Source organism: Patagioenas fasciata, chromosome 2, assembly GCF_037038585.1.
Source record: "Patagioenas fasciata isolate bPatFas1 chromosome 2, bPatFas1.hap1, whole genome shotgun sequence".
Classification (NCBI taxonomy): Eukaryota; Metazoa; Chordata; class Aves; order Columbiformes; family Columbidae; genus Patagioenas; species Patagioenas fasciata.
This window is the reverse complement of record NC_092521.1, coordinates 140375903-140391389: the sequence shown is the minus strand read 5'-3', so window position 1 is coordinate 140391389 and position 15487 is coordinate 140375903. Positions and strand designations below refer to the sequence as shown.

At 36.6% G+C, this 15487-nt stretch overlaps 1 protein-coding gene across 1 annotated transcript in view; it reads right to left on the bottom strand.

Moving 5' to 3' along the window:
- Positions 1-15487, bottom strand: part of THSD7A (thrombospondin type 1 domain containing 7A) — a 281443-nt gene that overhangs the window by 12948 nt on the left and 253008 nt on the right. Inside the window, exons 19-25 of the mRNA XM_065832371.2 lie at positions 15174-15327; positions 13073-13214; positions 12493-12608; positions 6575-6692; positions 3555-3700; positions 2850-3024; positions 539-712 (exon numbers count right to left, since the gene is read on the bottom strand). Of these exons, the coding sequence (XP_065688443.1) occupies positions 539-712; positions 2850-3024; positions 3555-3700; positions 6575-6692; positions 12493-12608; positions 13073-13214; positions 15174-15327 (1025 nt within the window). The remainder of the gene's footprint in view (positions 1-538; positions 713-2849; positions 3025-3554; positions 3701-6574; positions 6693-12492; positions 12609-13072; positions 13215-15173; positions 15328-15487) is intronic.

Here is a 15487-nt window from a genome sequence, read left to right as displayed (position 1 = left end):
CTGGGATAAATTACGAAGTCTTTCTGACCTCAGTTCCCTTATAAATATGAAATTCCTTTTTGCCCGATCTGTCTGGCCTCTGAATAGACAAAAAATATCTGTACAGAAAATGACTTTTCTTAGATACTTTGTCCAGTAGCAGTAGTAAGCATGTCATGTGACTAACAACAATTCAAAGGGTTGAGAGAAATCTAAATTTGGTTATGTATCGAAACTTAAATATTTATTTTTATTAACGTTATCAAGCAGATGAAGCAAGTATTTTTTCCCATATTATAAAAAGAAACTTTGTTATGATAAAAAAAGGATAATAAATACTCCAAAGATTGTGTTTAAAGTGGTAATATATTATAGGTAGCATTTAAAAGTTTTTCTGTTTACAGTTGATACATGGAAAACAAACAATTAAGTGCATTTCTATGTCTACTGAATTTGTATTTGCCTAAATTTGATACCATGAACAGAATGAAAACAAAACTATTGTTGTTCTGTAGTTTTTTCTTCCGGGAAGTGGCCTTCTGTGTATTTTGGTGCTTACCATTGCATGGTCTTGTTTCCAAAGCCTGTTCTGGACAGAGATGTTGATTCTCTAGCTCCTGAATGATCACTGCTCGAGATCGGACTTGGATCCCTCCAAAGCCAAGATCCTCACCGTTAACACAGGTCAGCTGACAAAGGCTCCATTCTGACCACTCTCTCAAGTAACAGTCTCCTGCCAAAAGCAATTTTATAAGATGAATGATACTCAGATGTTAAGAGTTTTTTGCACTGAATACATTTTAGAAAAAAATGTCCAAATTCAGTTTCTTAGTCTTCCCACTTTATAGTTCCTTTCATTCCTCTTTTAAAATGTGAGAAGATAATATTTTGATGCTCTGAATATCTGTGCAGTAGAAAATAGTAATAAAAATATTATATTATACAAAAGCCTATTTGTTCTAAAGCAGAGCAGTTTCCTGTAGCATTTGCATAAGATCACTCTCATTTTGAATTTCTGAGTAACATTCCACCCAATGTCTGGATTTTTGTAAACTTTAGAGTGTTGTGCACTGTATGCCTTATGCTAAATTCGTCTTTGATCTTTAAAAGAGAAAACATTTTCTGGTTTTAAAAAGATTAATAGTTACTTATCCTCATGCAGAATTTCTCTAAACAGACAGTAGAAACTACTGGAACATTTGTTGCAAGAAAGGGAAATGAGAAGGTGATTAAAATGACTGCTCTGGCTATGTCATGTTAGAACAGAAATTTGCAGAATGTTATCTTATAGAGAGACTGAAAAATAAAATTATACTATTAATAATAACACAATTAGCACAATTGGCTAAACAACATCTAAGGAAGATCTGAGGCACAACACAAAGAGACCATTTTGTTAAAACTGCAATAGAAAATGGGACTAGACTGTGCACAGACTCATAAATAAACCTTTTAGTTCTCATTATTTCAATGAAAGAGCTATTAAAAATTCATGCTACCTTGCATTATACTGATGACAGATATAATCAGTAGTGTGTTGACCAGATGCCTGATTAATGAAGGAATTTAATTTCCCAATGTTAGGAAAGCATGCGAAGAAATAAATAATTGAAGAACTGATGTATACATAATAGGAAAACAAGTAGTGTTTTTTGGAAACATTAGTTGGAGTGTATCATTAGCACATCCCTGCAGGGCAGTTATTCTTGATGGCTAAATGCAAAATTGTTGAAGAACAGGTTCCTGGTCAGCAAAATTTTAAAACGAAGCAGTAAGCAGATACATATATATATATATTTGTATATATTTGTATGTATGTATGTATATATTTATTTATTTTTTAAATAAATTCAACTAACCAGAAAACATAGCTACAAGCTTTTAATTCTTCCAATTTAAATTTAATAAGTAAAAATATGTCAAAACAATGCAATTGAAAAGCTGTGTGCAAAGCAGTGATAGAAGTCTCTCTGGTTTTTATTATTTTCTATTTATTGAGGCAACTTTACCTTCAGTCCAATCCAAAATGAACTGGAAAAAATCAAGAGAAAAAGGAGAGTTGCAAGAGAGCAAAACCAGAGTACTGGAATGGAATGATAGCTACATCAGAACTGAAGAAATTAATCACTATTTGTGAAGATACATCAGTAATGACTCTACTGAACAACAGCACTACGCTTCAAACTCTAAAAATAAGTATTTGAAATGAGCTGGGGTGGTTTTACTGGAAATTAAACAGCTCTTATAGGCTCTTAATTCTTCTCAGTATGAGAGTCACGGACCTGGTAATTTATAACAGCTCCTTTGGATTTAGTCTATGACGGCAATGATAGTGCATGTCACATTCAGTGAGTTAAACAGCTAGAAACATTCAAATTTTCTCAGACACCAAAATATTAGTTTCATTTGGAATAGTCCCATTAAGCAAAAAAATAAGACTCCCTAGCTTAGCCTCCTTAGACCTCTGTAAAAGGCATCAAGTTCTTAGCCACTGTTAAAAGTACTAATAAAGCTGTTACATGATCTAAGCGCTTAAGACAAATATCTAACTGTAACATAAAATTCTTTCTTATAAAGTTAAACAAAGGTTTTATTTCAAAAGACTTTGTGAAAAATTTTATTCTTATTAGGTACAACATGAGACTGAGACATATTTTTTGAAAAATTTAAAACCTGGTATTTTTTCTAATTGATTTGTTGTCATGAAGCCACTATCAGAAAGTAACTCTGTTGGTCATTTGATGGATGAATGTAATCAGTAAAGCATGTGAAAATTATTTAATTGCCTGTGGTTAATGCTAGGCACTGATAACTGTAATGATACGCAACCAAACTTGAAATGCAACATTTATTTGGAATAGCTTTGTTACCTGGACAAGGGACAGTGCAGGTTTCCTCAAGTATCATCTTCTTATTGCCATCTATAACAGGCTCTATTTCTCCACAAAATTCCTCATCTACTACTTTGCCAACATCTTCAGTGGATCCATCAAAAACCACACAGGAAATGTTCCTCACTCGTGTTCCCTCTCCACACTGAGCATCCTGGGGAAGGAGGACATACATGAATGCTGGACATAAGCTCCAAAAGACTAAATCCAAGCTACCTGTCACTCTCCTATTATTTTTTGCTTAACTACATATTCATTCCAGCATTCTCTACTTCTGAAACAATCAATAAAAACAAACCCAAAACTCTCCAAAACTCTGCTGGCTGCTACTACTGTTTCTTAAAGTATAGAGCTAATTATGCCTTTAAATTGCAAACACAGCAGTATCTCATGTGGAGATTTCTTCTAGAATGCCATTTCCTCAGATATTCTATCACAACAGAAACATTTAAATTATTAGTAAAGATGCTACTCAGGTAGCAAAGTTTACATTTATACGTTGAATATCTGTAGGACATTTTTATAACTGTTGACAAATATGAACTCTAAGAATAAATCTTTAGTTTTTGTATAAGAGAGGTGGAAAAAAATTGTTTACACTGTTATGAAGCATGTGTCAGAGCATATCACAAATATGCCTAGATATGCAAGCTCTGTAATACCAAAGTCCCATAAGGCTTTTACCTCTACTTTGCATGCAGACCATTGACCATATTGCCATCGATAACAAGGTTTTACTGGACAGGGTTTGAATTGCTCCATTTGAGAAGGACAAGGCCTCCCATCACCCTGAAATGGCTGATTTATGGTCCTTCTTCTGATCATTTTTCCTGTTAATGAGAAACAGCAATATAACTAACAACAAAGTGGTTAGACTGATTTACTCCTCAAGATCCTTCTACTTTGGTGAAGAGCATTGTGTTTGAATAAAGTATTTTTTCCACATTTCACAAGCTGGATTGTAAAGTAGGTCTGTCGGCTCTTGGAAAATGTAAATCCCTAAAACAGACAAGTCAGACACTTTATATTGTATCATTTGTACTGCAGGAAGTGCAGGAGGGTGTCTGATTAGGATTTCAGATTGTTCCTGTAACGGCAAACAAAAAGTATCAATTTCCTAGTTCAGAAGCCTGGGGAAAAATATTTTTTCTGAATGTGACATGTTTGTGGCACTTCACTGGTGATGCTGGCTACTCATCTGGAGTTTGCTACTAGAAAGAAACATCTATCTCTTCTTCCCTGAGTTAATACAGAATCATGTGTCCCATGATTGCCTGATTCCCACAACCAGGAACAGTTTGCAATTTTCTCTCACTGTCAGTCTGGATAGCGTGACATGCAGATTTTGAAGGGCATGGAGGATTCTTTGCTCAGAAAATTAAAATACAACAGGTTTATCCAATATTAATCTTGTCTTCAACCATGAGTAGCATGCTATCCAGTGTCGTTGTGATACAGGTTCTATTTCAAATACTTATATAAACAGTAAGGGGAAGACATTTTTATCCTTTTACAACTCTTTCCTCTTTCATCTTGCAGTGAATATTAGACCATTTCAGAGAGGTCATGTTATATAATAAAAACAATTTTTGTGTGCTAGAAGTAATGCTATAGTGGCTGCTCTAGACTTGGCACCTCACAAGTGTTTCCACAAAAACAACACAGCTGTGGTATCTCAATCTGTACATAGATAAAGACATGAACCCCATCTGAAGTAATATGTATATATTATAATTTGTTTACTGAGGCTTATAAAAAACTAAGGAATTGCATAGATTTATGTACATAGCAACCAGGGTTAGTTGGCCAAAACAATTCATCTTGAACTCTGCACTTCAGTCTGAGGCATCTGGAATTGAACAACCTAGTGATCATGGCACAAATCTTTTGCTGAGAGCAAGCTACACAAGCCACAATGCAATAGCAGAACTATATCAGTCTCCTAGACATCTGTGTTCACTGCCGCTAGCTAGAAGGATATTCATCAAATGGAGCCTCATCATTCTTGGATTCACAGCTGCTCCAACTGACATGTCGCAGGAGAAAAAAAGATATTGAAAAATACTGAAGAAAAAAGCCAAAGATGAGCAATGAGCAGAATTCTTCCTAAACTTTATGGATATTTGCATGGGTGCATAAGAGTGATTCAGCTTTGTGGTCCCTGGGTTTGTTAGATGGTTATCACTTATTGAAAAAAGCAATTACTTCTTACTTCCTGACTAACAGGGAAATTATGGCTTCAAGAATTACATATGAGGTTGCCATCATCTGTTAAAAACACTGAAAATTTGAAAGCTGTTTTACATTACTATTTATTTATTTTACTTCTACACATAAATTTTATACTTGGAAAGCACAGGGTTTTCAGATAGTGACCCACATCCACATCTTCAAAAAGCATAGCAACAATAATTCTCATTTGGAGAAATATCAGGTCAATTGTTGAGTTCTTGTATATAAACAGGAGCTTGTAAAGGAAATTCTGTCAACATATAAAAGCTTTCAATACAGCTCTCACTTCAATTCTTACTCTATAAGGGTTATATTGAAGATAGAAGTGTAGATTATTTGAGGGTAGAAGACATGCTTTGAGAGGTAATGTCAAGAACTGAAACCTTATTGTATTATTAGATACTGCAGTATCAAATTATTAACTGTGATAATTAAAAAATGCACAGGTCTTTCTGTTCAGATCCTGAGGTCCTCAGAGCTTTCAGATGTTTTTGCCTAGACCTTTTCCCTGTAGTGTGCTCCCCAAGGAGCACAAAAAGATGAGCCCAGCAGTTGAAAGTGGTTTCCATACACTGCTAGACATTCAATATCTGTAGTGATGTATTCCAGACATGATAAGAGAATGAAGAGGCTTCATTGACTTTCAGTAGTCTGTACACTTTAGTTGCCTGCCACAACAGTACTTTCAGGTTCCTATTCTGAGACATATTAGTACAAATAAATAACAAGAGTTCCTCTGTAACTAAAATATGGCTTTGGTATCCATCCACTGAGATCTGACTTAAAAACACTCAAACAGTGTTTAGCAACATTTTGTAAAAAACAAGTTAATGTGATCACAGTGAAAGTAGCATGTCCCCCTGCCTTTATTCTGTGTTTAAAAATACAGAATTTTGCAGAGAGTAAATTTGCTTTAATCGCTGTGATATTCTACAAGTTTAGTTGTTCTAAACTCACTCTTAATGAAACTTAGGAAGAAATTCTTCCCTCTTTCCCCCCACCTGCTGAAAAATAAATATTCAAATCAATGTTCATCTGTGTCTCAATATATCATTCATCATATCTCACTTTGTTCCCAGAGCCAGAAACTATTCTGGGCCAACTTCTCCTTGTCTTCAGTGAGTACAGTCTCACTGAAGCATATTATTTCCATTAGTAAGGTTGATTTACATCCTTGTCACTCTCCCTAGCTAGTTACATTTACTAGTTCTGCAAAAGGAGATATTATTGTTTTTATTAAAGAAAAGTAGATTTAAAAAAAAAAAACAAAACCAAAAACAAACAAAAAAAATCACACACAAACCAAAACACAACAACAACAAAAAACCCCAAACAAAACAAAACCAACCAAACAAGAAACACAAAATGAGAACAACAAAAACAGAAAACAAAACAAAACAAACAAACAAACAAACAAAAAACAAACGCTCCAAAACCTCAGTCTTTAAAATATGCCAAAGGCATATACTAACCTGTAAGGCCACATGTTTGAGAGCACTCAGACCAAGGGGACCAGTCAGAGAGCTGACAGTTCACAGGACACTCCACCACACAAGACATATTCATTTGCCATGTCTTCTCCAAACCAAGCTGAAAGTAAATACACAATGGTCAGCATGTAACAACGAGCCTGTGTCATTGGTGCAAGCTATGCATTTGCATACGGTGAATCTGAGACAGCTAAAGCTTTAAGAAAGCACAAAGTCATTATTGAATATAAGATAAAGCAATTAGAACATTTAAACATCTCACTTCAAGGCAGTCCTAACACACATCTTGATTTACAAATACATGCTTAAATCCTATTTTCATCAATTATTCTCTAAATTAGAGTCTATAAAGGGAGGGCTTCAGCTCTACAGTATCACTTTATACAACAGGTAAAGGACAAAGTAATTTATGAAGTAGCAATAAAGTATTTCCAAATAGCAATATACAAATACTGAACTATCAGCAGCTATTAACAACTGAATTCAAGTGATGCTAGGAGCCAGGTTCAAAACTAACAAAAGGAGAAGGATTAACATGCACTGGATAGTCAATTTATGTGTCAGAAGTTGTTGTGGATGCTAAAAGTTTACAGGAGATCCAGAGAGTCTGAATTAGTTAATGGAAGAGAAATCTGAATATTAAAACACACAGAAACCTCATTGATCAAATTCAGTCAAAGAGCTGAAAACAGGTGGCAGCTGTGAGAGGAGTAGATGGATACTCATGTATGTCTGTCCTCCTTACTCTTCCTTAAGCGTCTGCTTATGTCTCTTTCATTTTTCTCCTAATGTGGTATATAAGTTTATTATATATGTTATGCTATCCAATCTACTGTATACAAAAATATTGACAATGATTTGTTCTAAAAGAAGTAGAGCTTTGCATGTTTTCTGAAAACCTTTGCAAAAAAGCAGAATCCTCTAACATCCCTAAAATAAAAGCTCCAAATGCTGGAGGAGTATGAGAAAAGGGGGACACAAAAAATAGCCAGACTCCTGTGTCTTCCCAAAAATACATTCTGTGCTGAGCTGTTCTCTGGGTAGGAGTCAGCCTAACACTATAAAATGATAGAACCTGCACAGCGAAGGATGAGTTTTATGGCCATGCTTGGAGATGGCACAGTGGCTACATTGTCCTTTGGTCTAATCCTGTAAACCCATTTATATGTTCTTATAAACTCCCATGCTCCAGACTTTCCCATTCAAGGAAGAAGAGATATTCTCACTAACACACATGAGAATATAAGATGTAGGTTGGAATACTACTGATGGCATAAATATTAGCATGACAATAATAATCCCTACAGTCTGTAAAACATCAGAATGAGTTAAAACAATAGGTTGATTATAGCGTTTATGACATAAGATGTGAAAGAAGATCAATCCTGCCAATAAGAACCGATTTGCAGCTTCTTGGCATAAAACACTGTCTTCTTCATTGGCCCTCAACAGAACCTTAATCATTGAGGCCTTTCAGAATCCCAGGAGGTTGTGATTTTTTTTTTAAGGCAAACTAGATGTTTCGAAACCTATTAATTTTAATGAATGGAAATGTTAACGACATAAAACCAGCAGTTAATACTTTAAAAAGGAAATAAAACCAATATTTCCTACTAAATGCTAGCATAAAGCAATAATTAAGCACAACATTAACATGTCCTCCATAAATAAGCTACTATCAGTACTGGAAATGTCTCACCCTGATAGACTCACCAAGTCTTAAATCTGCATTTGCAGTATCATTTATTGAGACAAATGAGGTTTTAGACCTCTGTTCTGTTTTATACATCAAAGAACGAGTTCTTGGCTTTTCTCTGTGACACAGTATAACCTTGATTATCCAGCTATCACACACAGGTAACACCTGAAACCTTTGGATAATCTGGAATTTGGATAATTAGGAAACGAGAGAACCTTCTTTAAAGTCTATATTTGGGTCAAATCTTCTGAGCAAAGGCTTTAAAGCCTGCTGAATTGATTCCTGCTAATTATAGAAACACGACTGCTCTCTTTCAAGACTGGCCTTCTCAGCTGGACTTTGGCAGCTACAGAAGGAAAAGCCCAAGAGAGATATTAAAGGTGAAGAGGAGAAAGCTGAAGGCCAGATTACCCACAGTGATCTGCCATTTACATGTCTTAGATACTGAAGTGCTGTTGAAATAGATTTAAGGAACAATTGGCGGTTTGAAGTTTTATATTAATTACACATTATTTCCTGCACCTTAAAGAGCCTTTGTTGTGGATGAGGTGTGGTTTCTGATTCGAGAATGACAAGTACTGGAGGAGTTACACCAAAAGCTATCACTGGATGCCCTGTATTCCTGGTCGCACACATCAGGAGCAGGAGGCTGCCAGACCAACCTGCTCCATAAACCCTGTGATCCACAAAAAGTATCTGTATTTGCTGAAAGGAATGTTTGGCACCACAGATTAACCTCTGCTGGAGGTTAATCATGTAATCTGACAAGCAGACTATTTGCCAATAAAACAGAAAAGTTTGCTTTTTAATGCAGACAAAACTGCTGGTTTCTAGGCTTTTCTGATCTTTAAGGTAAATGAATAAAAACAAGCCCATAAAAATGAATATGACCAGGACCAGCTTGCTTTAGGTGATTTGATTTCCAAATACTGAAGGAAAAGACGAGCCAAGTTCTTGTGATGTGCTAATTTTGTAGAGTTAGAGACCAAGTAATCCAGTATTACTGTGCCTTCAGAGTTTGAAAGGAACTACGTTAACATAATGAGGCCTTGGAAATAAGCTCTAGAAATTGATTTATCCTGGCAGTAATCAGGATGACTGGCTAGCTTCTTTAGCTGATTGACTGAAACAAAGACAAGATCATATGGATGCATTAGGAAAGCAGAACACAGGGGCTCAAAAATAAATGATGCTTATACCTGGCGATGGCGGTAGTCAAAAGACAGAGTGAAGGGTTTGTTTTCTTTATATATAGCTTTTATATGTTTCTTGAACCCATATTACATATAGGAACTCAGACACTGCAGTCAGATGCCTTCCTTTCTCAGGGATCACGATAGATTTAGCTATTCTGATCACTCTTCTTTGCACACAATAATGAGAATCATAATTCTGTAAATGTATCTACACCTAAATTAAACAAAACTTTTGCTTTATTCATCCATCCTATGATCGTGCAGGGGAAATTCCATTAGCTACAAAATTATTTCATCTTTCTCTTAGTATCAATTTTTCTAACCACATGCACCTTATTTTGAACTTCAATTAATCTTTCTGCACTGCCCTTATAATGCAAAAACACAGGTTAAAAACCAACCAAACAAACCCAGACCCAAACAAACAAAAAACCCCAAACAAACAAACAAAAGGTGGCGGAGGGGGGGAGAAAAATGCAAAACCTCAAATCCAAACCAAAATACCCTGAAGGATTACCTGTGATTAGATTAGTAAGAAGTGCATTGAATGTATTCACATTTTGGTAATTTCTTGAATACTTTCCTCTCGTGACTTGGAAGGTCACAGAGTTTGCTTTCACATTTTCAGAGTGAAGGGTCTGGTAAGATCTGGACAGCCTGGCTTTCTTGTTAATCAGGTTAACAGGTTTTTCTCCTCACAGTTATTGGATCAGCCTTTGACCTTGTTGTACTGCTGCTTACACATCCATAATGCAACAAGTAGTCTTAACAGTATGACTGGGGAGTGGATCAGAGCTTTCTACTGGAAGATGTACCTCTATATCGTCTAGCAATACAAAAGGGCAAATAAGACTCTGTAACAGTGGTTGCTGATAAAGCCAGGACCTCACCGCAGTGATGTCTGTTGGCCAGTCATTTACAACAAGCAGCTTTTGAAATATTTTATTGTTGTCCTAATTATTTATCTGAGTAATAAAGTTTCATTTCTTAAATGCAAGAAAGCTCCAGATGTTTTCTGCAATGAGATTTCAGTGTAAAATGTAATCATTTGTTCTAAATGTTGCACAAAATCTTTGGTTAACAACAGGAATAATTTCTTGGCTTTATGTTAGAAGAATTATTTTTCCACTTAATATCTAATAAAGCATATTTTCCTCCCTTGAAATATTCATGTGGATGGATATTTTCTATCGTGTATTGGTAGGAATTAATCAATATTGCAGTCTCTTACAAGTCGAAAGCCATTTTTTTTTTCCTATTAACATATTAAAACATTAACAGATTGCATTAATGCATTCCATTATTAACTTCACAGAAACTTGCTGGTGTGTAGCCAGATCCTGAGTCTTTTCCTGAGACATAAATGATCAAATTATTAGATTTGAATATAATCCCAAGAGCTATATGTGAAGGAGAAACCTGGAACAAAAGTAGGGTGCCAGCCTCAGCAGAAACTTCCTGCCTTTGCTAAGAATTTATGGATTCAAGAATCCAGGATGTCAGGGTGGGTTGGACAAGCCTATGTAGGTCAGATACACCATTACAAAGGTATTGTCTAATGTACATGACAGATTCCCTGATTCCCTCCACTCCTGACGAGACTTTTCTCTATGGGCACATCCTGAAGAGCAGTTACTAAACAGGAAGGTTCAATAGAAAAGGTGTTGGTACCAAAGCTGCTTGTGGAGGCCATTCCACCTTAGTTGCCCATTGCAAGTGATTTTGTTTCTAATGTCAAGGTGGTGGCAGAATGGCAACCGAAAGAAGTTCAGTTACTTCCATCAGAAACGCATGTAGGATTGCCTTTAATGCAACACTTTTTTGGCCCCTCACTACAAGACAGACATTGAGGTACTGGAACGTGTCCGAAGAAGAGCAATTAAGCTGGTGAAGGGTCTGGAGTACAAGTCTTATGAGAAGCGGCTAAGGGAACTGTGGCTGTTTATCCTGGAGAAAAGAAGGCTGAGGAGAGACCTTATTGCTCTCTAAAACTACCTGAAAGGAGGTTGTAGCATGGAGGGTGTTGGTCTCTTTTCCTAAGCAACAAGTGACAGGACAAGAGGAAATGGCCTCAACTTGCACCAAGGGAGGTTTAGATTGGATATTAGAAAAAATTTCTTCACTGAAAGGGTTGTCAAGTCTCGGAACAGGCTGCCCAGGGAAGTGGTTGAGTCACCATTCCTGGAGGTATGTAAAAGATGTGTAGATGTGGTGCTTAGGACATGATTTATTGGTAGACTTGGCAGTGTTTGTTTAATGGTTGGACTTGATGATCTTAAACGGTCTTTTCCAACCTAAATAATACCACGATACTATCACATAGCATTACTTGTGTTGTATTCCCATTTTTCTTCACATTACTACCTCCATGCAATTGGAAACGTTTAGATCAACTCACAAAATGTCAGAAAACCAGCACTGTCAAATTTGAAGTTAGTTCATAAATTTGCAAAATGTAAATTTAAAAATTTAGGGCTTCTGTTTGCTGGTTACTTCTCCATATATGCTCCTATTTAATATTGCATTCACGCTACATATTTTTTTAAACAGGTTTGGGTATCTTTTGCAATGCACCACTGTATACAAGAAGTTAGTATTCAACCTAGCTGCAGAATGGCACATGAGAAATATTTTCCAACACATTGAGTAAATGATTGATACTGGCAGCTGTCCAAGGCTCGATGCAGAAATCGTATCAAATTAGAATGATGATTAGTGTTCTGATTAAGATTTATTACCTTTATTCTACTTTATCAATTATTGTTTCTAAGCCATTTCCTTCAGGACGTAATAATTAGCATATGTTCACGGAGGCACTTAAAAGTAACCGAAGGAAATTGTATTAAAATCACCGTTGATAGCACAGTTCATTTCAGGGGTACTTAACAATCCATGAATAATGTTGCAAAACATCTGGTGAAGACGGGTTACATGCCGTATAGCTCAGCTGGCTCAGCACTAATTACCACCATTAGAAGGGAGCTTACTCACAGGTACCCACTCACCTCTTCACAGTACTTCAGGTCAACTGATTTGCCATCACTGCGAACACAATCAAGCATCCGCGTTTTGATGCCATTGCCACAGACAGCCTTCTCACTGAGCTGACATGTGCTCCAGTCTGGAAGTAAGGAATTCATTAGCGTAGCAGACATTTTAGATGAAACTCATAATGATCCAGTCTCTCACCTAATTCTAATTCTGATGCCCTAAAATAATCCTCACAAACAACTTTTACATATGCAAGAGCTCATGGAGCCCAATTTCTACACATTTTTGGAAACAGTGACTGTTACTGCAAGTTGTGAGTGCCATGATGCCTTCCAGAAAAGCTCATATTTGTTTTCATCTGCACCGATTTTGAGCAAAACACAAAATTATAGGAGAAATACATTTCCTGGAGTTATAGTATGCACACTTCACCCAAGTTGCAAAGCCTCCAGTAATGTTTTATCTGGATCAAATTGCCTGAATCAGTTTTCAGTACAACCTCCACAGCTCTCTCTGGATAAGAACAGAAAGCTGAAAAACCTGTCCTGTAACATGAATGGAAGTAAGCTCAGGCTGTCACTAAAGCACAAATACCTGTCACATTGTAGTCATAGTGGTAGCAGTTTTTGTTCAAAGTACAGACTTCTGTCTCGATGGCAGCAGGACAAGACTTTCCATCTTCTGGTTGTCTCAGGGCTTCAGCTGACCTTTCACGGACACCACTTCCATTGCATGGCTTGAAAGAGAGATTGGAAACAGCTTTGATATTTTGTCACCCTCATACTTTTTCATGACACATTACAACAACCTTTCAAGTAATCCTTCAAAAATCCACAAATGTAAAATAACAGGATCATGCTGTTGCATCAGAGAAATCATCTTCATGTTATTTCAAAGAGAATTTAATCCATTCTTTCACATTGTTACTACTGTGGAATATTTACTGAGGGGTGAAATTATTGAAACTAATTATCCAAGTTGCAAGAGAATGGAGCAGTGTGGAGATACTGTGGCCAGATCCTGTGTATAAGGCAGGTACAGGAACTAAATGGTTCTGTGTACACAGTTGCTGTCACCTAAGAGATAATATTCCATTCCATCCAAAATGCTAGTTGCTGAACGAGCAGTTGTGGCAAAATCTGCCTTGTGGATGAACTTTGCTGATTATAATCTCATTATAAAACCAAAACATACATCTATCCCAAAAGCTCCCTGCCTCCACCACGCCTCTATTCTCTCTCGAATATGCTCTCTGAATTCTTTTAGGTCTATACCTTTAAAATAAAATTGAGAGAACTTTACACCAATCAATAACAAAGGTATGTGTCACTAGGCTCACTCAAACTCCACCTAAATGTAGAAGATGATAGTATAAAATACCCTAACAATAGGGGAAAGTTAGGGAAGACACCATCACTGAGAAGTCAAGGAAACACCATCAGAGACCTTTGGGATCAGTCGCAGATTGAACCTATCTTTCCCCCCAAAGAGACACTTTTGAGTAAGATTTGCATCTTGGTTATACCATGTGTTTCCCCAGGAAACTTAGACTTCAAGCTTGTATTTGTAATCTCATTAGTAGCACCATATAGTCATCTTAAAATATATGTACTTGGTACCAATGTGTATCTTTGCAAGTAACGTGTATTTTTGCAACTGAAGTGTATTTTCAGACAGTATTTTATCACCAGATATCTAAAAGAACTTGTACCTGTTGCTTTAATAAATCTCAATATCTGTGGATCTAGTCATGAGAATCTCACATTGTATGCACTCACATTTATAGTACATATTATACTATTCTTGAATCTGTGCAACTGTGTAAATTCCACGACCACAACCCAACTCTGGACTATTGGTGAATCAATAATCATGTGAATTCAGCATAATGCCAGACTGGCTGTTGAGCATGATCAGACCTGTAGTGCTGACTTGAGATAATTTTGGGTGTAATTGGACATCACTCAGAAGCTAAGCTCAGCCACCCCTAGCCCCCAGTAAAATACTGAACACAAGCTGGAATGCAAGGGCGTTTAGTTTCTGCCAAATTAAACCTTTTAACACAACAACGACCCAAGGTGAAATATCCTCTAACGTGGTAACACCTCAGGACTTTCCTAACCAGTTCATATTTCAGTACGAGTGCTTTGGAACTATTTCGCTCTCAAAATGGATATTGAGATACTCACTTTCCAAATGCTATCATGTGGTGCACCAGAGCCTGAATACTCAGTGGTCCTGAAACACTTTTTATATTTGATTTGGTTTTTTTGGCATTCTTTTTTGAAATTGATGGTAGGAAAGCTCTTGACCTACAGACTTTGCTTGTTACAGGATAGTGACATTTCTAGTACAGCGACTGCACTCCTACGGAGAGGCTCACAGCTGGTGTCAAAGATGGACTCACAGTCAAAATAGCCAAAGCTATTCCACCACACAGAACCAAGACCACACCTAAGAATGACCACTGAGGATATTATACTTTGTGTTTGGAACAATCTCACTTAATGGAAAATACTGACACACTTTATTTGCAACCAACTATCAAAGACGCTAAAGATGACAGGAAAGATAGATATTTACATGTATAATCACTGCTCAATTCAGCATCTTTGCACAATACATCATGCATAGATTTTTAAAGTATCCTCCTAAAACTATAAATGTTACACTTCAGTATACTTCTACTTCTTACCAAAGAACATCGAGACCATGCCCCCCATTCAGAAATAACACAGTCCTCAGGACATGGTAATGTGCATTTTCTAGCACCAAGTGGCATCTCTTCAGGATCACACAGATAGTCCTCTACAGTGTCAGAAGGACCATCCACAGTGTTCAGCATGCACCTGGAAAAAAGGGCTGCATATAAACTGCGTTTGCCATGGATTTTGTACAGTAACTGTATTCCACAGTATTCTGAAGTATTTTAGCATTTTGTCAGCACATAACAATAATGAAATAACTCAAGTAATAGAACTAAGTATTGATCTATGAATATCCATGAAA